The 23,515-nt window shown below is 36.2% G+C and overlaps 1 protein-coding gene across 1 annotated transcript in view; it reads right to left on the bottom strand.

The window, feature by feature from the left end:
• Sema3d (semaphorin 3D) overlaps positions 1-23,515 on the bottom strand; it is a 182,926-nt gene that overhangs the window by 28,188 nt on the left and 131,223 nt on the right. Inside the window, exons 8-11 of the mRNA XM_021190341.2 lie at positions 21,506-21,648; positions 8,694-8,808; positions 7,459-7,528; positions 3,336-3,480 (exon numbers count right to left, since the gene is read on the bottom strand). Of these exons, the coding sequence (XP_021046000.1) occupies positions 3,336-3,480; positions 7,459-7,528; positions 8,694-8,808; positions 21,506-21,648 (473 nt within the window). The remainder of the gene's footprint in view (positions 1-3,335; positions 3,481-7,458; positions 7,529-8,693; positions 8,809-21,505; positions 21,649-23,515) is intronic.

Below are 23,515 nucleotides of genomic sequence, written 5' to 3'. Positions count from 1 at the left end.
GGATATGACAATGTGGCAGGAAATGATATGAAATAAATATAACTAATTTTGTGTAGGTTATGCAGGTATATATTTACCAGGGAAACATTAAGAGAGACATAAAAATTATATCAAAGAATGAGAAAAAGTGTGATCATAAAACTCTACCCAGCAGTACCGCACTTTTATTCTGCTGGTTGAGTAATATGAGATTGGGCATGTGATTTAATTATTCTGGACACCAGTTTCCTCCAGTGTAATAAGGGAGTGAGTTATGATGTCTTTATCACTCATTCCAATTCTTACATTCTCAAATTTTACAAGAGTAGTCACTTGATAGTCTGTGAAACTTAATTTCACTGATTTTATGAATGTGATTACTTAAAGTGGTAAAGTTCATTTAGTACAAGAACTTGTACAACAGATTTTCACATCAGATACACAATATTGCTACCTCAATATCAGCATTAAAATTAAAATTTGTTTATAAGTACACCAAAATATTTGCAATGTAGAAACAGATAATCTCTTTTAAACACTGGACTACCAAACAGACAGCATACACCAACTGATATGAGGCCCCCTACACACACACAGTAGAGGACTTCCAGGTCTGTGTTCATTCAGAGATGACGCACCTAAGCCTCAAGAGACTGGAGGCCCCTGGAGTTTAGAGGTCAGGTGGGGTGAGGGGTAGGGGCATCCATGTGGAGACAGGGGTGGGATGGGGAGGAGGTGTGGGATGTGGAGCAGTCAGAGGGTGAATAGGAGCAGCGGGGAATGGAATATGGAGTGTAAAAAATGAATTACAAACAAAATAAAATAAAAAAGAGAAATAAGATAACCATTATAAGCTAATAAAATAATAAGCATTCATTGGAAACAAGCAAATAAGTAAGGAAACAAAGAAGTTAAACCCTCTGCATTCTTTTACCATTTTATCTTAAAATTTGGTAATAGCTATTTTGAGTACACAGCATTAGTGACTAGTATATTTGACATCTTGTTTTTTTTTTTATTTTTTTATTAAATATTATCTTCATTTACATTTCAGATGCTATCTTAAAGCCACCTATACCCTCCCCCTACCCTGCTCCCCAACCCTGCTTCCTGGCCCTGGCATTCCCCTGTACTGGGGCATATGACGTATTTTGGTTCTTCTTTTATCACTGGTGAAAAATACTAACATGCATGTTTTTGATTTTGTGGGAGTTACTTATTGCCATCTCATAGTAGTGGCTACATGCTTAGAAGTGTCATATATAATGAGTCTTTTGTCTGATTTTTAAAATATTTACAGCATTTCCAGGCAGTAACTGAGAAAAGAGTGACACAAACCTCACCTCTTTTACTTACATTATAACTAGAAACCAATGTGACCATTAAATAATGGTATGTAGTCATTTTGATAATTGTGTTCAATTAGTGAGTGTGACAAAATTCAGTGAGCATGTCTTTGTATGAAAAGTATTTATTGCAATTAATGTAGATTGCCCCAATCCCAAATCCTTCCACTTATAATTCCCAAATGACTTGTGGGAGGAGGACTACAATGGCTTGATTTCAGGTCAGATGTTCCTAAGAGTGGTATGATCATCCTAGGTTTATTGCAGTAGTATTCAAAGTAGCAAAGATATGTATCCCGATTGACAGATGGAAAATAAATACGCATTTGAACGAACACACACACACACACACACACACACACACACACATCTCTGGAATACTATTAGCCATAAAGGGGGAAATAATTCTACAATATGTAGCATGAAAAAGCTTTTAAGACACTGAGTAAAACAGTTTATTCACAGAAAGTCTGTTACTTATTTACTATATAAGATACTGAGGTACAATTCATAGAACCAAAGAACAATAAAGTGGCTATCACAGGATAGGGAAAAGAGAATAAAGAGAGCTGGAAAAAAAGCTATGGGAACAACTTTTCAGGCAGGAAGAATGAGCTCTGCATGCATGTTGTACAAGCATTATCCTGTGCTGCATGGTAATGTATTGCAAACATAAAAATTTAATAAGCCATATCACAGGTTCCTTGTTCTGTTCATAATAAAAATGAAAGAAATTAAAATGTGACTGTTAAAAATTGTAATATTTGAAAAACTTATTTCCACAGGCTGATAATGGTGGCTCACTCCAGGATCAATGTGGTGTCTTCTTCAATTGCTGTATGTCTTATATTGGAAGACAGAACCTCTCACTGATCCTGAAGCTCAGGCTATTTGGATGGATTAACTGGACAGAAAGTCCGAGAGATCTTCCTATCTCTTCCTCCTCCACAGAGGGATTCAGGCATGTACTACAGAATCTAGCTTTTTATTTGATTTCCAGGCATCTAAACACTGGTCCTTCTGATTGCACAGCTACAGGAAGCATCTCCAGTTCCTGCTTTTTTTTTTTTTTTTTTAAGCAAATGCATAAAAACCAAAATACATTCTACCTTTTTTTAAAAAAAGATTTATTTATTTATTATATGTAAGTACACTGTAGCTGTCTTCAGACAATCCAGAAGAGGGAGTCAGATCTTGTTCCAGATGGTTATGAGCCACCATGTGGTTGCTGGGATTTGAACTCTGGACCTTTGGAAGAGCAGTCGGGTGCTCTTACCCACTGAGCCATCTCACCAGCCCCTACATTCTACCTTTAATCATCTATATTTAAGTATGGTTTGTACCATTTGAAAATAATTTTGGACTAAGTCCTCCTCCTCTTCCTCATCTACCTTTTTCTCCTACTTGTAGCCCCCCTTTCAAGCCTGTAAAGGGACTGGTCTCAAATTCAAAATCTTACTACATCTCTCAGATTACTGTAACTACAATATATGCCATCAAACTATCTTGAGCTAGAGGCTATTAAGAATTTCTTCCACTCTAAGGACAGTATATTATCTCAAATCTCAGCATAATAAAGGAAGACAGATGCATATCAAGAAAATGGATCATTTAAATGAGTTCTTTTTTAAACAAAAAAGAACTAGACACTAAGACACTTTAGAGATGTATGGAAGATATACACAGGCATGTCTGAACAAAACAATTCCTCAGTTGGCATTCTCATCTAATTTGTAAATTCTGCATTATACACAACTAAATTGATATATCTGAGTTACATTTTTTAATGCATCACAACATAGTCCAGTGTGTTCTTTAGTACTTAAAATTATCATTCAATATTCTTTAACTTCATTTGAATAATGGAAATACTAACATATCACTATAAACAGATTATTATTTCAAAATCAACAGGACATGTGGCTTTAAAAGTGGCATAGTTGGCAATAATAGAATTAGGACTTGGATATGGAATTAGCAAAATAATTCAGGTTTAAGTTGGGTACATACCGTTCCAGGTCGAGGGTAAGGTATCCTTCCATCATATTGCACCCAACGATGGTCTGCACTTTCCTTATGAGCATAGGGACCATTGAAAACTGCTCTGATATCAGCCATGCTGTACACACAGACAGCAGAGCCTTTGAAGATGGAGCTAAAAGAGAGGAAGATGATATCATTCTCCCGCTGAACACATATCTGCACCTAAGAGATGTGTGGAAAATATGTCGCACATTGCTGTAGACAGGCTCTGCAGAAATATGTGTCTATGTCTAGAAGGAGCTTATAGGCAAGTAATCCTGACTGACATGTGATGATGGTAACTAACCTATACGTAGGAAAGGGAAGCATATATCAAAAATGGGCTGCCAAATGGATTATCAGGAAATACCATGGAACAGGTAATGTCCACATTGACACCAAATTTTTAATAGGAAACATTTGGTACAGTGGTTCTCAACCTTCTCAATGCTGTGACCCTTTAATATAGTTCTTCATGTAGTGGTGACACTCAACCATAAAATTATTTTTATTGCTACATCATAACTGTAATTTTGTTAGTTATTCATTATAATGTAAATATCTGACATGTAGAATATCTAATACGGGACCCCTGTGAAAGGGTCACTTGACTCCCAAAACATCATGACCCCCAGGTTAGGAATCATTGATCTAGAAAAACTATATTGTAGAAATGATTAGGTATGATTCTTACTCACATATTATAAAGCACTCAAATATAAAATTTCCATTGTTTTTAAAATATTTGGATGCAAGAAAAACAGGATCATTTATCGGTCTTTTGAAACATTTTATTATGTTTGTTATTATTGTATTGTTTGTACATGACATGTAGTTCTGGGTGAGTGACACATTTCATTGTAATCTTCAAGTATGTGTTGAGGGGACAAAACTGATTGTGTCAGGTTTGTGTGGCAAGTGTGAATACTGACTAAGCCACCTTACTTTCCTTTATCCATCTATTCAATGTGATTGCACATATCAGGTTTTGACAATGAATATGTTGTTCACATGATTTTGTTAAAATGATTTTTAAGGGAGAAATAAACTTTTATTTCTTGAATTGGGCTTATGAATTATAGCAATCTACTTAATACTGAATATGATCATAACCCTGTGGTTTCAGCAGGAATACTAAGCAGGTAAAACTTCCACAAGGATTCTAAAATTTTACAAGAAAGAGATGACAATAGTTAGGACACATCTGGTATTTCTTTCTTGTTGTGTTTCTAGAAAGAAAAATGCATTTTCATTGAGGCTAAGACATTCTGCAAAGTCTGTTCTGAAAATTAAGATGAACCTTTCTGACCAAATGACATCATCCAGACTTTACACAAAAAAGCTAATAATTCTTTAGCATGACAAGCTCAGTCATTACTCTTCTTGGAATGCTTATAAGTAAGAAACTTCAGAAGGCAATGGTAAGCAGGTATCTAGGAGGAAAGTGATATTGTGATAATAATGATATATCTGCCTATTTTATTTTAAAGAAATAATACACCATTATTAAAGGTTAATTATGGTTTTTTCTAGATAAAGGATATGACTTGAATTCCAAAATTACATCAGTCTTCATGGCAGCATTAAAAAATAAAACAACAAAGAAAACCAGGAACAAAGATCTGTAACTTCACACTCTGGGTGGGCAGAAACTTAATAGGAAAAGAAAAAAATAAAATAAAAGCACTATCTTGGGGCTCTGTCTTCCTGGCACATATCTAAATCTGGTGTGTGGAACACATTGACTTCAAAGCAAGATTTTGAATGGAAACATGCCAAGAAAACTAGAGCTGAGACTCTTGAACCACTACAGGCAATTGCTCTTCTTGCAACTATTTGAAATGCATTGCACATGATTAGAAAAATTGATTCTCAAAATACAGCTCTTAGGTTGTCTTCTTAATGCCCATATTAAAATATTTCCATCTTAAGTTTCATAATTAATCAAATACTATTTTATAATGTATTCTGAATCCATAGACAATTTCTCCTCATAAGGATCTTGCTACAGAAAAAAAAAAGCTATAGACTGCAAGATTTTATTTAAAGGAAGATACCAGAGTCATTTCTTTCCTTGTCGATAGCAGTACCTCAAAGTCCTCCAGTGCTAATGTCAAAGCACAATGATAAAGAGTTATGGGAAGATATATGCAAAACTGAAAAGTGTTCTAGGCATGCAATGGAAATGGCTGTGTACTTTTAACACACCAAACATTAGTCACCAAATTAAATAGGACGAAGGCAGTAGGGAATACACCATTATCAGAAGTTTGTGGGTACCTCTACAATCTCATTGAAGTCAGAGGAGAGCATCAGTGTTATGTAAAAGGCAAAAATCAGATAAGAATATAGTTATAAAGATGAGGAAACTTTCAGACAGGCTTTGTTGATAGGAACTAACAACTTACCATCAAGGGTAAGTTAGTGGAATTGTCAGAACAGCCATGTCTACCTGTTCAAGTTGACAAAGGGGTACAGATAGGAGAGTTCATGATATGATAAGGTTCTAAGTCAAGAATGCTCTATCTTATGATGTATTACAGTTTTGTTAATGAATTCAGTCCCTCATTCATTTGTTTCCTTTGTAAAACCTCTTTGGTCACACATATAGAAAGCATTAATTACGAGCATTGCATATATATATGCTTTTGGTATCTAACAAGTTTATACTGTAACTTCATTTTGGAGATATGCTTACTCATATGTGCAGTGGCCTGAGCTTAGATGAGTCATTGAATCATGTGTAGCAAAAGTAGACTAAAAGCAATATGGATATTCAGGGAACTGGGTAAAAATTATCTGTGGTAATTGGGATAGAGGAAATCATGCTGGTGTAAAAAGAACAATCAGGAATAGATTTCTAAGAAACAGAAAAAAAAGGTGAAATGATAAAGATATGTTTGCTATGCAACTATGAAGGAAAATTTAAAAGATCCTCTAGCTAATGTTATCGTGTGAGCATGAGGTATCCTTAACATGCTCTTGGTTTTAAATAACTGGCCCTAAGTTGGTAGTACTATTTTGGGAGGTGGAACCTCATGGAGAAATTGTTTCTCTGGAAGTAGGCCTTGAAGATTACACCTCAACTCTGTTTCTGTCCCTGGTTTACTTTGCTTTATAACCTCAACTGTGAGAAAGCTCCCAGGCCGTGCTTGCTTTACTATAATAGATTCAATCTTCGGAGGGTGATTAATATCTCTTATAAGTGTTCTTTGGTATATTCAGTCAGAGTGACAAGAAAAGTATCTAATATACCTATGCAAGTTCGGGGTTGAGTATGTATCTTAGAGCATCAGTATTAGCCCATGACTGCCAGGGAAACAAGTAAATAACTGTCTGACTTATATGCAAGAAAGTTTTCAAGGAATAAATTTATTCTCTGTAGAATGGAAGAGAAGACTCAGGGTTAAAAGTGCTTGTTGCTTTTGCAGAGCATTAGAGTTCAGTTTCCCAACACCCACTTTAGGCAGTTGATAGCTGCCTGTAAATCAAATTCTAAAGTATCAGATGTACTATTCTGGTCTTTATGAACATCCACACACAAGTTTAAATACTCACAGAAACAAAGACATAAACATAACACACACACACACACACACACACACACACACACACACACACACACACACAAAAACTGCTTTTTAAAGCTTGAAGTAAGAAAGTACAGAATAGAGTGTCTTCAGACTAGCCAGGTATGAGCATTTGGCCTAGTGCCAGAGAGCCTCATTATCTACCACAGACAAACCACATTCACTGTGGTAACCTTTCTAGTGTGTCTCCAACTATTCAAACATGAGGTTAGTTACTAATATGAATGTATTTAACAGATATAATCAAAAGATCATTTGATGTTAGGGAGGATATCTTCAATAATCTGGGTGGACTCACTCAATCATGCCATAAATTGTACATATTTACAGATTCTGCTGTTGAAATCTTGGGCCACGCTGAGAATTCAACTTCCCTGCCTTTTCTCAGCAGCCTCCCTTTTGAATTCTGGAATTGCCTAGCAAAGCTTCATGATCCTATACCCTAATGCATTACAATACACCTCTTCAGAGTTTTATTTAAAAAAAAAAAAACTTTAAAAAGAACATTGTGTTCAACCTACCTGGTTGTGGTAAAGACTCCATATACTACAGGATTTCTTTCATCTCTCGTAGGGAGTAAGTAAATATCTTCTGTTAATGGAAAAATAATTATTTATTACATATTTGATTTACAGTATTACTGTTGTCTTTTAATACTACTACTAATAATAATACTCTAAGTAGATTATAAAATAATGATGAATCACTACAATATTAAGGAATTAAGGGTAAAATCTTTCTTACCAGTTATGTGACATAACCTCTATTGGTATACTTCAAACAAATATAAAAGAAATGACTCAATTGGCAGTCTCCATGACTCTTTCCAATTAAGAATATGTGACTTCATATAAAATTAAAACCACAGACTTGGAGAAGATATTACTCACCAGCTTAAAAACATGTTGTGCTGTGATGGCTTCAAGTTAATGTTTCATATGAAGCTAGCTGCATGCATATGTAGTGAATACAGCACTGACAGTGAAGAAGTATTAGAATGTTTTAGAGGATTATGTGAGATACGGATGTGTTTATTTTCAATATGAGTAAATCACATAATACTTAGGAAGTAATTTAATTGGAGGACTTATTCATTTTACATGTTTTATAAAAAATTAAAACATAGAAAGTTAATAGTGTTGATTTATGCAACTAATGTATTTCCAGAACTAGATTTAAGAGGAACAACAACAAAAGAGAGAGAGAGAGAGAGAGAGAGAGAGAGAGAGAGAGAGAGAGAGAGAGAGAGAGAGAAACTTAAATGAACTGAACTGAAATGAAATGAACTGAAATGAACTGAACTGAACTGAAATGAAATGAAAAAGAAATCTGTTTTGAGCCTCTCTGAATGATTTGAGTCAGAGGATCATGATCAACAAGGCTTCCATATTCCCCAGCAGAGGGCATCATCAGAACAAGGAATGCAACTTCCTCCCTGTAGAAGGTTGCTCCAACCAAGGAAAAAAGAAAAGGATTGTGTGGATAGATTGTCTAGTCGCATCACATCTCATTACTCGAATATTGTTTCTTTATTTAATTTGAGGATCTTTCAGAAACAGGAATACTTCATTATATTGTACATCTAAACTGATGACAAATGCTTCACCTATGCAGATGTCAATTTAGTAAGAACAATTCCCTCAGGCTGTGTATATGTTTGTGTGTATCTGAGTGTTTGATGCTAAAATAAAATAAATGTTGAATCACTAAATGAAGTAGTTACGCTTTTCTAAGAAACAATGGACATGCAACTTACGGAGTTCATCAAAATGGGTATCTGCCCCATTGCTTCCAGGAATCGAGCAAATCAGTCTTGCCTTTAGAAAAGTTGTCCATTTGTTTATCAGACTTCGTTGCCCACCTACATCGTTCTAAAAGAATGGAAAACAGAAAGGTTAAAAAGTTACCGATATGAATCTACATCTAACAAAACCAGTCGGCATTACAGGTTATTAAATACTTATTAATATTAATCTTATTGATATTACCTTTAATATTAATCTTATTAATATTACCTTTAATCTTATTAATATTACCTTATTAATATTAATATTACCTTCATGAAGCCTGAATATGTACTTCAACTCCTCCATAATGGAAAGGCTTTCACTCAAGCGCAAAAGTTGTCTTATGCTTAAGTGAATGCGAGCAGTTTAACTCTCATGAATGAGTCGATGCATGCGAAACTGCAGTAATTAAAGCAGGCTGGGATCAATCCTATGTATGCCAAGTTTTTGTTTCATGACTTATAAAACGTTAATACATTTCTAGTTTGTCATTGACCAAATATGATTAATGACTTGAAATTCAGTTATTTTGATGATTAGATGGAAAATTTTGCATAATATATTTAGTATATTGCCAGACAACTTGAGTTCAATATCCATTAGAAAGACTTGTGCATCATTTATGCTTTTGAGAACAATATTTTAATATTTGAAAAATAGGCTTCATTATAGAATTAAAAGTGGTCTTTCTTAAACTGATGTATTACTAATTAAACATCAAGGAAACATAAGTGTATACATACATACATAAGAAAATAATTTTTAATATTAGTCTGCATAAAACTTCTACTCAAAAGTTTTTTATTTAAAATGGTTTTAAACATCAAGCCAAATATAAATATCCATATCAAACAAATAAAATAAACAGAATTATATTCCTTTGTACACTGTTTATAAGCTTTAAAAAATATATTTGAATAAGCTAGGTTTTTACATTTCTCTTAATAAATAAAATGCAGATGATTCATGGAATGTATACATTAAACATTTTATTTCAATAAAAATATTCTTAGATTCAGTTTCTATCAATTTACTTACATTTAACTATGTTACCTAAATCTTTTGTCTTTCCTCATTCCAATTTTTAGAAAAGTTAATGAAAACTTAATTGACACACTTTATATGTGAAGTTCTAGCACCTACCTTCTCCGGGCTGCTTCATGCCTATAACCTAGACCAAACTGAAGAAAATATCTGACTGAATACTCTAAGCCAGAAAACTGAGTCCACGTAGGTATGCATGTATGTATGTGCACACACATATACATTTATTCTTGACAAAAGAAGACACAGAAGGAAGACCACAGAGCCTCACATCTTCAGAGAAACTGACATCAAGCTCACAGTTGCACAATATACAACTCTCATTGAAAATCTTCCCTATTTAACAGGATAGCTATTGATCAATCAAATGGAGTAATGATCATTATTTTCTTAATTTACTGTTTTAATTATAACAAATAGCAATATAAAGTAAAAGATAATTTTAAACTTAAAAGGCATTGATCTTGAATAAAAGAACACTTCATGTACTTAGTAAGTAAACATAAAACCTCATAGATTTTTTTTTTCTCACTCGTTGTTCTTTGTAAAAATATGACATGGGCTCTCATTTTGTAGCCCTATATAACTTGGATGGAACTCACTGTATAGACCATTTTGTCTTAATCTAGCAGAAATCCTGCTTCTTCTGCCTTCCCAGAGCTGGGATTAAATGGGTGAACAACCACACTCAACAAGTTATCTCTTCTCTCTAAAGCTAAAATGATTCCAAGGTATTAGAACAATAGAATATATGTGTAGGTTAGTGTATATGTCCTTGAGGTTACACATATATTTATATGTATATGCATATATACAACAAAAAAATGCTGTACATAGAAAGTGCTTTAAATCAAAAGAAACATAGGAGGGATCTAGGTGAGGTTTTTGATGTTCTGTTTTATCAAGAATGTCGTTTAGAATTTCTGCATTTTTGACGATAGTAAAATCTACTATAGCGTTCAATTTTTAGTTTTAAGTTATCATGAAAAGAATCAAGTTCTTAATTTCTTCACCCATTAGAATAGTCTTTGGTGTATCTTCAATTAGGTGCTTAATACATACATTTAATAGTTAAGAAATAACCAGCCATACAAATGACATTGACAAAGTTGTTTAAACACGTTTGGCGAGCCAAGGATACAGAGCTTCTGCTGAAGTTTCCTGCACACTGAACACATGCAGACAGGTGTTTGGGAAGAGGCAGACATTATACCAGGTCTTTACAAAGACAGGCAGTGTCAGGGTACATGGGAAAAGATTAGTTGCAGAAATGCCCCAGGGGCTGGAAATTAGGGGAAAAATACAACAGACAGAACAATCCAAAACATAGAGAACCAAGACAAAGATGGCTTAGAAGAAAACTGGGATTAATTAAAATAGTGAAGGAAAATGTTAGAAAAGTAAATTAGGAGAAGACCGAGGGAGACTTTCATACGAGGCCAAGGTGCCTGTGTGTTATTAAGTAGACAATGAAGAAGCACTCGGAGATTGTAATTAGGAAAGAAATGAAATAATTATATTTGTCTTTGAGAAAACCACATAGCATGCTTTAATGTCACTCCAGTAACATGCATGTCTATAACTGCTATTAAGTTTCTCTTGTGTGTGCTAATTATTTGATTAGCATTATTTAAACGATATTCTACCTAGCTATTTGACAATTCTGATGTCTCTGAAGATATAAAGGCCGACTAATCTAACATATGGCTTTTTAAATGCTCATATTTGAGAAAGTATCATTCTTTTCTAAATATACTGGTGTATAAAATGTCAACAAATATTAAAATATTTCTCCTCTTTTCAGTTTTCATTAATGGTAAACATGAGAAAATTCTAACTTACTAGCTCCAAATTTGTTGATTAAAAAGATATTTTTACACTGTTTTTTTTTTTTTTCTTAACTTGACAATTAAAAGTTTCAATATTTTAACGAAGTAACCTTTGCTCTTGCCTCCCACCCAGGAGCCTTGTCTAGTCACTTAAGAAACAAAAGATAAAAACAAACAGAGAAATCTATCCCAGGAAGTTCTCTGCACCAGACTTTGTCTTTCTTCTGCAAGGAAGTGTCAGTCTGACTTTGTTATTCAGCTCCCAGACCCTGTGTTTGTTTGCAAATCCATGAAATCCCCTCTGAGAACTTTAAGCCCAGAAGAGGGTTGAAAGGAGATAATCACTCTTATACTAAATCGTCATGTCTTCGCTTGCTTTTGTGAAGTTCTAAAGAAGTCAACAGTCTCATGAACACAAAGAATTTATTATTGAGATGTCAGAATTGGCAGCTCATGGTCACCAGTCAGGTCTGTGTGCCCCCACTCCAGTTATCACAGCCTCTTTGTTGTAAGACCCTCTGGACAAAGATGCACATGAAAGAAACAAAGAGATAAAGGTAAGGAAGCCTGACCTCTTGTGCTCCATCTGGGTGGTACCCAAAAAGAATGCCTGTGTTTAGTCACCTGCTTGGGTTTTGACAACATTTTATGAACTGTTTTGACCTAGTAATGAGTAGATCAGTCACAATATATCCTAATGTTTAAAACATATTTCTTCTGTGCAAGCAAACTTTGGTTCATTTAAATATTAAACAGACGTGTAAAGGAGTTCAAAATTGTCACACATGAGCATCTATGAGTGTGTCTTGTGTCCTTGTCGGTTACAGTTCTGGGTTCATATGCTAATTATGGTTTAATCACTGTTTACTATAACTTTTGTGGATCTCTCAGCACCTTGTTTTGTCATTTTCACCTCTTTTTTTTAAACTTATTTTATTAGATATTTTCTTCATTTACATTTCAAATGCTATCCCCAATGTCCCCTATACCCTCCCCCCACCCTGCTCCCCTGCCCACCCACTCCCATTTCTTCGCCCTGGCGTTCCCCTGTATGGGGCATATAAANTTTGCAAGACCAAGGGGCNTCTCTTCCCAANGATGNCTGACTAGGCCATCTTCTGCTNTATATGCAGCTAGANACATGAGCTCTGGGGGTACTGATTAGTTCATATTGTTTCACCTATAGGGTTGCAGACCCCTTCAGTTCCTTGGGTAATTTCTCTAGCTCCTCCATTGGGGTCTCTGTGTTCTATGCTATAGATGACTGTGGGCATCCACTTCTATCATTTTCACCTCTTTATTGTAAAACAAAGACCTATAGAAATATATGAACTGACCTTAAATTGTAATGAAAATCGATAAAATTCTCAAAGTGTCTGATAATTTATTGAAGTCATATGTTCAGGGGATGGAGATGGAGATGGACTGAGTAGGCAGAATGCCTGGGAACCATGTACAAAGATACTTATGGCTAGTTTTCCTCTCTGTACCTTTTCCTAATGATTTACACATATGTATCTTTGCCTTTTCTTTTAAGGTATCTTCTCTGTCTATTGTTAGTAGGTAGTGTTTTAAGGTTTCCATTGTGAAAAGACACCATGACCAAGGCAACTCTTATAAGGGATAACATTTAATTGTGGCTGGATTACAAGGTCAGAGATGTAGTCTATTATCATCATGGAAGGAAGCAGGGCAGCATCCAGGCACATGGTGCTGAAGGATCTGAGAGTTCTATATCTTGATCTCACTGGTCGGAGCTTCAAATCCCAACCCCACAGTGACATACTTCCTCCAACAAGGCCACACATACTAACAGTATCACTCCCTATGGGCCAAGTATATTCAAACCAACACAGTGGAGATGATTTTTGGCTGTCTACTAGCTACCTGGAACTTACTTAAGATTCCTAAGTATCAGAAACTCTCTGACATCCTTGAAAGCAGTAGAGAATTGATACCAAGAGGTCTGATGTTGGAAAAGGGAAGACAAATCTCTGTGACAGGCATTCTTTTCTAAAGAAACAAGTGCCTATAACTCCAGTTTTTCAAGAAAATAGATAATGGTACTTTTCTTGTGCTGTCTCACCCATTTCTATGTCAATCACTGTGGCTTTAACATCTGTTTCAGCAAGTCACCTGAGAGGATTGCTGAGTATAATATCATGTGAATATTTATCTGAGTCGCTCCTAAATTAATATTGCTATTATATCAATATTTTCCCTTTTATTTTCATTTTTAGTAGTAGGAATAGTTAAGTTATGTTGTTCTTCCCCTGAATGATTTATAAGAAACCACAATTTACAGCAAACGAGCCAGTGGGGGAAAAAAAAACTGGGAAAGGGTGACATTGTTTTCTCATTTGCTTTTGAAGGGTATAGCTTTGTAGTGCATTTTTAAACATGTATTTTATCTCCCCGGAGGAGGGAGTTATCGGAGACACGGCATGCATCTGTAGGTCAGAGGACAACTTGAAGAAATCAGTTTTCTCCTCCAACCACTGGGCTCTCATGCTTGGTGGCGAATGGTTTTTCCCTGTGGAGTCCTCTTCCCCATCCCTAAAGTAGTGCTGTTAGCGCTCCTTCGAGGGTCCTCCCCACAGTGACTTAGCTACAGCCAGGTGTGTCTGACTCACCACAAAAGGGTCTGTTTGCCCCTGCCTCACTCTCTTACTTTCTGACATTTCTATTTTCCTACTCTCTTACTCTCTTACCCTGTCTGTCTCTTCTCTCCCCATTGCCCTTCCCCTCACTCTCCAGATGTTTCTGCCTGGCCTCTTCTCTCTCTCTCTCTCTCTCTCTCTCTCTCTCTCTATATATATATATATATATATATATATATATATATATATATCCATCTCTCTCTGCCTTTCTCTGCTTTCTCTGTCTCTACTCGCTCCTCAATCCCCCCCCCCATACCCTAAGTATACTCTATTTTATACTATATACTATGGTTGGTACCTTAGGATGGGGGGATGCCTCAATATGGGCCCACAGAGGCCATTCCACCTCACCATATTGTACCTCTGCCAAACATATCCTGGCTCTTTCTTTATTTTTTTAATAAAACACAACAACTACTATACTATGATCTACGTGGCCTATGTCAAATGAGACCTTGTGGTCCTTATTTCAGGTTTCAAATTATTTCTCGAATGTTCTGACTACAGTTTTAAGCCTTTAAGTTTGCCATCTTGAGTTGATATTATCTTTAACATTTTTGTTCACTTGCATAAAAACATACAGGCCATTTTTATTAAGTTTCCGGAAACTAAAGGTTGTCTCTACAAATAACTTAGTCAGGCCAGGGAGGCCACAGAGAAGAGTAAGCTGGACAGCGGCTGTCAAACTCCCTGGTTAACAACTTGAACATTGGTATTCTTTAGCATATTTCAGGACAGGACTATTTAAAGCCTGTTAGCTACATATTTTTATTACGAATGGCAAATCAGATAAAGTATATGAAAGACGGAAAAAAGCATCCATTATGTCAAAATCATAAAGGTACAAAATGTCTTTAATATTATTTGCTGGCTTTGATGATCATCTAGAGTTGACCTGTGTATTTGCTTCCAAGAAATAGTAGCATCCGTGACAGAATAATATTTTTAGTTTAGAAAAATATATATTTTATCACACTTTAAAATGATGAGTTTTGTTCATTCCAAGTACAATACAAGAATAAATACTGTTGACGAGAGCCACTGGAGAAGACAGTACAGAAAAGATGTTTGCATTTAAATGCTTCATAGATTTCCCCTTTCCTTTGCACAAGAGTATACATGAACAAGTCTGATCAAATACTGAAATTTTAATCAAAGGTGAATTGATAACTGTATTATCATCCTGATTTCTTGGAGTGTATTATTCTCTAAACTCTTTGGATTTGAAAAATCTGTATATTCAAAAAGTTAGTCCATTAATACTAATCAATATTTTTAAACGACAGAGTTACATGTATTTCAGTCTGACCTGGAATTTACTATGTAGTAGAGAGTAATGAAACTTCTGATCCTCATGACTCTATCCCCCAAGAGTTGGGGTTCCAATCGTGCACCACCATGCCTAGTTTTATACCATGCTGGTTAAAAAAAAAAAAAAGTCAGAGAGAGAGAGAGAGAGAGAGAGAGAGAGAGAGAGAGAGAGAGAGAGAGAGAGAGAGAGAGAGTTTTTATTTTTTTTTATTTGTTTTTTGTAATTTGTTTTTTAAGTAATATTTACAGGGAACTGCTTGTGATTTTCTGTTTGAGAACATGAATGAGAACAGAGAAAACCTGTTTCTCTAACTATTTCACAAACTCACATCATTAGAGATGCAGGACATGGGCAATGCATTATGCTAAAGAATTAGTGTCTAAGCACTAGCAGGTTAAGTTGGGTAAACATAGGCATGCTTGCGGGTAGTATCAAGGCTCACTAATTTTTATTTTAAAAGCTACAGCAACCATTATACATCCCTTCCCAGGATTTTTTTTCTGACTGGAAAACAGATGGAAGTCCAGGCAAAGCACATCTGTAACTGGGGCCACTAAATCTCTCACTTAGGTTGCAAGTGACACACTAAAGGTAAGCAGAAAACCACAGCTCAGAGGAGATCAATAAATACAGAAAGTGCCATCAGGCTAAAACCCGCAAATCTTCAAAGGCAGAGATTGTCCAAGTCGGGCCATATATCAAAACAGACAATGCAAGTGGAATGGAAGCAAACAGCTATTAATGAGACCCTTAGGCAAGTTATGTGTCAGGGCTATCCAAATTGAATTCCTGGCATGGACAAAAGGAAATGCTCAAAACAAAAGGAGAACGGGCATGGCCTGCAGCTAGAACTTAGAGTGGGCTGCTTAAGTAAGCCTGCCACAATGCTTCCAAAAATGAAGGGAATCCACCAGTAAGCAAAACAGCCTTGAGGTGTAAAGCTGAGAGCTAGCCCCACTAACAGGATCAGCATTTACACACACACACACACACACACTTACGGTGGGGGAGGTTGTACAGATACAGTGGTAGTTGAAAGTACTGAATATCAAGGTAAGTAGACAGAAGTTTTTCCATAATTTATTTCATGCTGCTGTGACTGATCATTGAGTCAATGTGTAATTCCTCATCATGGGCATCTATAGAGTGTATTTTCTGTGACAAAAATTCTCTGAGGTGTAAGATGGCTTACTTTATGCTTTGAAATATTGACAGTTAAACAAGAGTGAAGAATTTAATAGAGATTAACAAGGTTTTCGGAAATCAGAAAATAGGAAAATCACCCTATTTACCTATGAAAATGTTGTTACATAGTTGAACTATAAAGCCATGATCTTATGATAAATAATTCATTAGGAAATAAGCCTTGTATGGTAAAAATGATTTTTAGTTTGAAAAAGGGTCTGCACAGAAAGGTATTGTCCTGACAAATCCCTTCCAGTCTGCTCCAGCACCAGGTCACCTAGGGCGCAGATTCGGCAGACACCCACACAGTCCCTAACAGACTGCCCAAGCGATCTTAGGATCAATGGAGAGTGGAACACAACTTCTGCTCCAATCCAATCGCGCACGGGACCTGAGACAGCACTAGGGAAGCAGAGAACCAGCCTGACCAGGGGAACAAAGCCCTTCTGGTCTACACCAGCACCAGGTCATCTAGGGTGCAGAGTGGGCAGACACCCCCCATGGTCCCACGCAATCTTAGGATCACTGGTGAGTGGAACATAAAATCTGCTCCAATCCAATTGCGCACAGGACCTAAGATAGCACTAGGGCCGCAGAGAACCAGCCTGTCCAGGGGCACAAGCCTTTTCTGGTCAGCACCAGCACATGGTCACCTAGGGCGCAGATTTGGTGGACACCCCCATGGTCCCTAGCGGACTGCCCCAAGCGATCTTAGGGTTACTGATGAGTGGAACACAACAATCCAATAGTGACGGGCCTGTGACAGCAGGAACAAGGACACCAGAGCCTTTCCTGACCAGAGGCTCAGGTTCCTTTAATCAGTTCAGGTTTACCTTGGTTTCAAACAGACCAGACAACTCCACAGTCCTCAAAGGAGACACCACTTCCACACACTGTAACGCGCCCAGGATCTTAAGACAACAGGATCCCAGGATAACAGGAGCTGGGTCACACTAGTATTTGAGTGTTTCAGAGGAGCGTGACTGCCAAGAACTCAGACACACCCAGAATCTCAGGTTCACAGGAGCCCACAATCAAAGAATCTGGACTCTGAGAAGTCCTGAACCAACTGGGATTATAGGAAGGACAGTCTCCAGTCAGATAAATTAAGGGCAGCAAACACTAGAGATAATCAGATGGCAGGAGGCAAGCTTAAGAACAGAAGCAACAGAAACCAAGGATACTTGGCATCATCACAACAGAACTCTCCCACCATAGCAAGTCCTGGATACACCAACACACCAGAAAAGCAGTACATGGATCTAAAGTCACTTCTCATGATGATGATGGAGGACTTTAAGAAGGAAATACTGGAAATCGCAGGTAAACAGACGACTTTAAAGTGGAAACACAAAAATCCCTTAAAGAGTTACAGGAAAATGCTANCAAACGCTACCAAAAGGAGATGGAATTGAACAAAACCATCCAGGATCTAAATATGGAAGTAGAAACAATAAAGAAAACCCAAAGGGAGACAACTCTGGGGTTAGAAACCCTAGAAAAGAAATCAGGAACGATAGATGCAAGCATCAGCAACAGAATACAAGAGATGGAAGAGAGAATCTCAGGTGCAGAAGATTCGTTAGGGAACATGGGCACAACAATCAAAGAAAATGCAAAATGCAAAACGATCCTAACTCAAAGCATCCAGGAAATCCAGGACACAATGAGAAGACAAAACCTACAGATAATAGGAGTGGATGTGATTGAAGATTATCAAATTAAAGGGCCAGCAAATATCTTCAACAAAATTATAGAAGAAAACTTCCCGTACCTAAAGAAAGAGATGGGCACCCTGTAATCCAGTGCCTGAGAGTCAATGACTTTCTGGCTTCTGTGAGTACCTGCAATCATGTAGCATCCACTCACACATTTACGTGTAAGTAACAATAACAAAATAAATCCTCTTTTATTAATAAAATCAAAAAAAAAATGCTGCATGGAATGCCTGCCCTACATTCCTCCATGTATAATCATCCTGTTTATATTCTATCATTCATTATTATAGTTCCCTTCATATAATGTCTTCAAACTTCACTGATAGCAACTTCTCATATCTCCTGTTTATGTCATATTTTATTATGAGTTTAGCTTTGCTGTACCTTGAAATTTCCTTTTGAAAAAGGTCAGTGACTTAGAATTAGCATTGTGATATGTTTTTTAGGGAAGGCATACTCTGTTGTTGGTGGTGAAATGTTCAGTGATAATGCATGGAACGATTACAATACTGAACATATTTGCCTTTCACTTTAACAATGTTTAATCTTACACATGTGTGTGTACCTGTGCACATGAGGATTACGTCTGTGTGTGTGTATGTGTGTGTGTGTGTGTGTGTGTGTGTGTGTGTGTGTGTGTGGACATGTGTGAGAGTCTGTTTCTGGGGCTTCTTACCAATAACCTTTTGCCAAATAAGTCAAGAAAACAGATTATTCAACTCAATGTAATACCATTTCTTATGGTTCATAACAGAAATGGCATGAAATTCTTACACTGTAAACAGTTCCTTTTCATGCCAATGTATTAGAAATAAAAGCAAACAATGGCAGCAAGAATTAACATTTGTGTTTCCAAATATGGACTGTGGAAATGTCAGCAGAAGAAGTAGCCTATAGGACTTCTGTGTCTCTAGAATGAACCCTGGTGACGTCAGAAGGGCTTCCACAGCTTCCGCTTAACTTTGCGAACTATGGAATCTTCCTTCTCGACTATTTTCTTAAAATTCTCAACTCAATTTTGTCTCATTAGAAGAGTATGTTTTCTGCTATTTCTTGACAAAACATAGAGAAATGACATTAAGACGGTATTTTGGAAGGAAGGGAAATAAACAAAAAAGAATGAATTCCAAATAATGTCAGAAGAATTTTACGTGAAAACAGTATATAAAGTCAAAGTGAATATGAGCCCAGATATGCTGTAGGTAATTTGCGAAGAGAGCATTTGGAACCAGAGATCATGAACCTTCCACTAGCAGACCACAGTGAGTAATCTTAGATGCCACCCGGCTAAAGAATGATTAAGAGACAAGACACACTGAGTGAAATGTCTCGGTTTTGTTCATCAAACTCACCCATCACATGTCCCTATTTAATCATCTTAGGATGATAAGTTTACAGTCTTATTGTATAGTCTCAGAGACTTTTTAATTTGTGATGAGTCATTTATTGCATTTTCCCTGCATTGTCAGAATTTCCTGAGTTTGATCATAGCTTAAAATATAATACTCCATGTTTCAAGCTTAGAGACCTTCCTGTCTGTACAGTTTCTGTATAAAAATTGACAAATGTTAAGTCATTCATCCACCTTTAAGACTCACTTAGAGCATTAAACCATTACTTTATGACAAATAATACTCTATGAATGAATTATACACATTAAGAAATTAGCACTGAAATTCACCACACACAGCACACTTGTCCTATGTGTTTTTCAAAGACTCATGAAATGAATCTGCTTGTAAACTCCTTTTGATATTTTTTATACACTTCACTTATTAGAAAGAACCAATCTACTGCACAGCTCTCCGGGCCAGCGTACTGTTGTTAGGTGGCATACTTCAGTACACTAATGCACCAGGAGCAACTCCAAGCATGACCATTCATCACTAGCAGGAGGATTTAAGAAAAGACTACAGATTCTTGGACTCTAAGAGAATGAGGATGCTTCTTAGAAATTCTTTCCCCTGGGGAAAAGGAGGATCAGTGAGAGAAGGATTATTGACTAGGATGGGAGGTAAAGAATGGTCTGGTTTCACAAGTCTTGCTTCATTCAAAAGACATGTTGTCATTAGCCATTTCATGTGTGGTGATGGTTTGAATATCTGCCCCTGGAAGTGTTCAAGCGCCTAAGGGCACAGACTGAAATGAAAAGTGACAGGCTTACTTAAAGTAAAGTTTGTTTAAGACCAAAGAAAGATTCCCTGCAGAAGGTATTTATTAACTTAACAGCTCTTGTTCATAGTAATTGATTTATTTCTTCTCAGGAAAGTTCTTTCAGCAGAGTCAAAACCAGGAAGAATACACATGTTCAGAAATCAAGGCTTGGCTCCAGTCCTGTCACTATTCCATAAGGACCATAGTCAACCAACTAAAAGCCTTGATATAGGAAAATGTAAGTGTCTCAAACTGTTAATTTAGTTACTATAATTTATATTGAATGGCAGTATTCAAAACTAATTGCAATATTCTAGCTTTTCTTCATTTTTCTCTTAGAACTTAGTCTAGGTTAATTATATAGGATGTATCTTATATAATAAGCTAAAGATATATTGCAAAGTAAGTTGGCCCAAACAAAATACACGGTCGCTATATATGTGATGTATATCAATAAAAGCAGAGACATGACTTTGTTCGTGTTTAAGTTACCTTGAGTATTCAATTTTAAGATAAGATTGTTTAACACTACATGAAAACTTTGTTCCTTGGGGGATCAGGACAGTGTGTGTTCTTATTAGAAAGAACACTAAGTAAGAGAGGATCTGGGACAGAGTGACAATGTCATGCAAGACCAGGGAGGCAGATCAAGCACTGGAAATAATATTAAATACTTGAAAATAACTTATCTTTGCTCTTCACAATTGCATCTCCAAAATTACACATATACATATTACATATAATTATATATAAAGTAGTGTAAACTCATCTTACAACTTTATCAATAATGGATGGTCACCATTCCTTCAACATTTAAGATGAATTACTTTTACTTCATGCATATAGACATAACTCTTAAGAAAAATAAGTGAATCTTGCCTTACAAACTCTTCCAACTCTTGAAAGAATGCTTCTGTCAGAAGTACTGCCTTCCTGAGATGATTCTCGAAAGAAGAAATATATTTTATCATCATCTGGATTATAGGTGTCTGGAATTGGGAATGTTCCAATAAATTTTGCTCCTGTATAGAAAAAAAGGACAGTTACAATGTAAAACAATACGATAATCCAGCCAGAACTGTCTTTGAGCCTTTTACACATAAATTAGTAGATTTCTAAAAAAAAGTAATTCGAGAGGTGACTGTAGGAAACAAGATGCGCAGACAAACATGGTACCGTGTTAGAGCATGCGGCAACACAGAGAGCTCGGGGAACAAGTCTGTGAGAAGGTTCTGGAGTGGGCAACAAAGTGTTGGGGGATACAACTCTCAGTGATTTCAGCAAAATCAGTCACAGACAATAAAAACACGGGGATATAACCTTAGAAATAAATTATCTGCTGATGTTATCATTATTATTCAAACATTATAGAGCATAACTACAGGAACATAACTGGCCATGATGTCACTAGGCAATAGAATCTTGTGAGATCTCATTTCATACAGAATACAAATGCTCCACTGTCGATCACAATGTTATGTAAGTGACTTGAGAGTTTTTTTCCAATCTAAAGATTCTGATTTTATACTCTTTTTATGATGAGACTGCCTTTTTAATGACTGTGTGATTCGTAAGGAACTTGGGGAAATCTGTATATCTCATTAATTATGATAATTGTGGTATCCTTTATTTCACTCTGTGAAATTCACCAGAGGTGGAATAATGAATGACCAGTACTGACTACATTATCTCTAGAATATGCCCTAGAAATACTCTCTCTGAGTTTATATTTTAAAGATGATCTTAGACAATTTTTTACACATGATCTTAGTGAAAAGTCCAAGAAGCTATTTATGCCTCATGTTTCTTATATATAATATGGGGCTGCTAATGTTATTTGTAGTAGTATTGAATAGTATTTACTACTAGTGAGTTAGTATACACAAAAGCACTTAGCAAATGGCAGTGCCTAACATCCAATAAATATAAATCATAGCTTGCCACTGTAGCACAAACTTATAATACCAGGTAACAAGTACAAGGCCTACATGTTGTATTCAAGGCTTACCTATGTAATTTAGTGAGATTCTGTCTCCAAAATAGAAAATATAAAAAAAGGACTGGAGACACCTAAGTGGCAATGCAGTTTCATAGCTTGTATTGGGTCTGAGTCCCATCACCAGGACCACAAAAGTTACAAACTAAGACAAAGATCAGTGTGATATATTACTATGGAGATATGATGATGGTGACGGCCACTGTTATAAGCACAGTGTGCCTGGGAAACCTGAGCATTTCATGTATTTTCTGTAGTGACATAGAGTTATTCAAAGTTAACGAGGCTGTCTGCCCTGGCCTAGAAAGATATCCCTAGTATATGGTCAGTTACAAAGTATTGTAAAACCCCTTTGTGCTGCTGCTAAGTCTAATAAAGCTTCCTAATGCCTTGATTAGATAGAACTGGGTATTTCGAGTTGTTCTTTTGTGTAACTGTAAGTCAGCCTGATAACGGGTCCGTATTCGGTTCAGAAATGAAGTTTGGGATAAAGCGAAGATAAACATGGCTCTCTGGGAGTAGAGGAACCAGTTGTGTTAAATAGAATAATATATGAGGAACCTGCAGAAATCACAAGGCACTAAGTATTCAGAAGAAAGACAATAAAACATCACATTATTCTTGATGATCTCTGCCCAAGGATATGATTTTTATATATCTCAAAAGTTTTGAAAAATCATTTTCCAGAAAACAAATGGCAATTGATCAAGGTTTGATAAAGGAAGCTTCATAGTACCCTGCTTCAAAAGTTATGCTTGCATGCACCTTTAATCTCATGGGTCAAGAATTCAAGACAAACCTTGGCTACATGAGGTCTTTTCTCAAATCAAAACAACCAAAACATTCTCTCTCTCTCTCTCTCTCTCTCTCTCTCTCTCTCTCTCTCTCTCTCT

The sequence above is a fragment of the Mus pahari genome, chromosome 2 (assembly GCF_900095145.1).
Source record: "Mus pahari chromosome 2, PAHARI_EIJ_v1.1, whole genome shotgun sequence".
Classification (NCBI taxonomy): domain Eukaryota; kingdom Metazoa; phylum Chordata; class Mammalia; order Rodentia; family Muridae; genus Mus; species Mus pahari.
The sequence above is the reverse complement of the archived record's forward strand: the minus strand, read 5'-3'. Positions and strand labels throughout refer to the sequence as shown.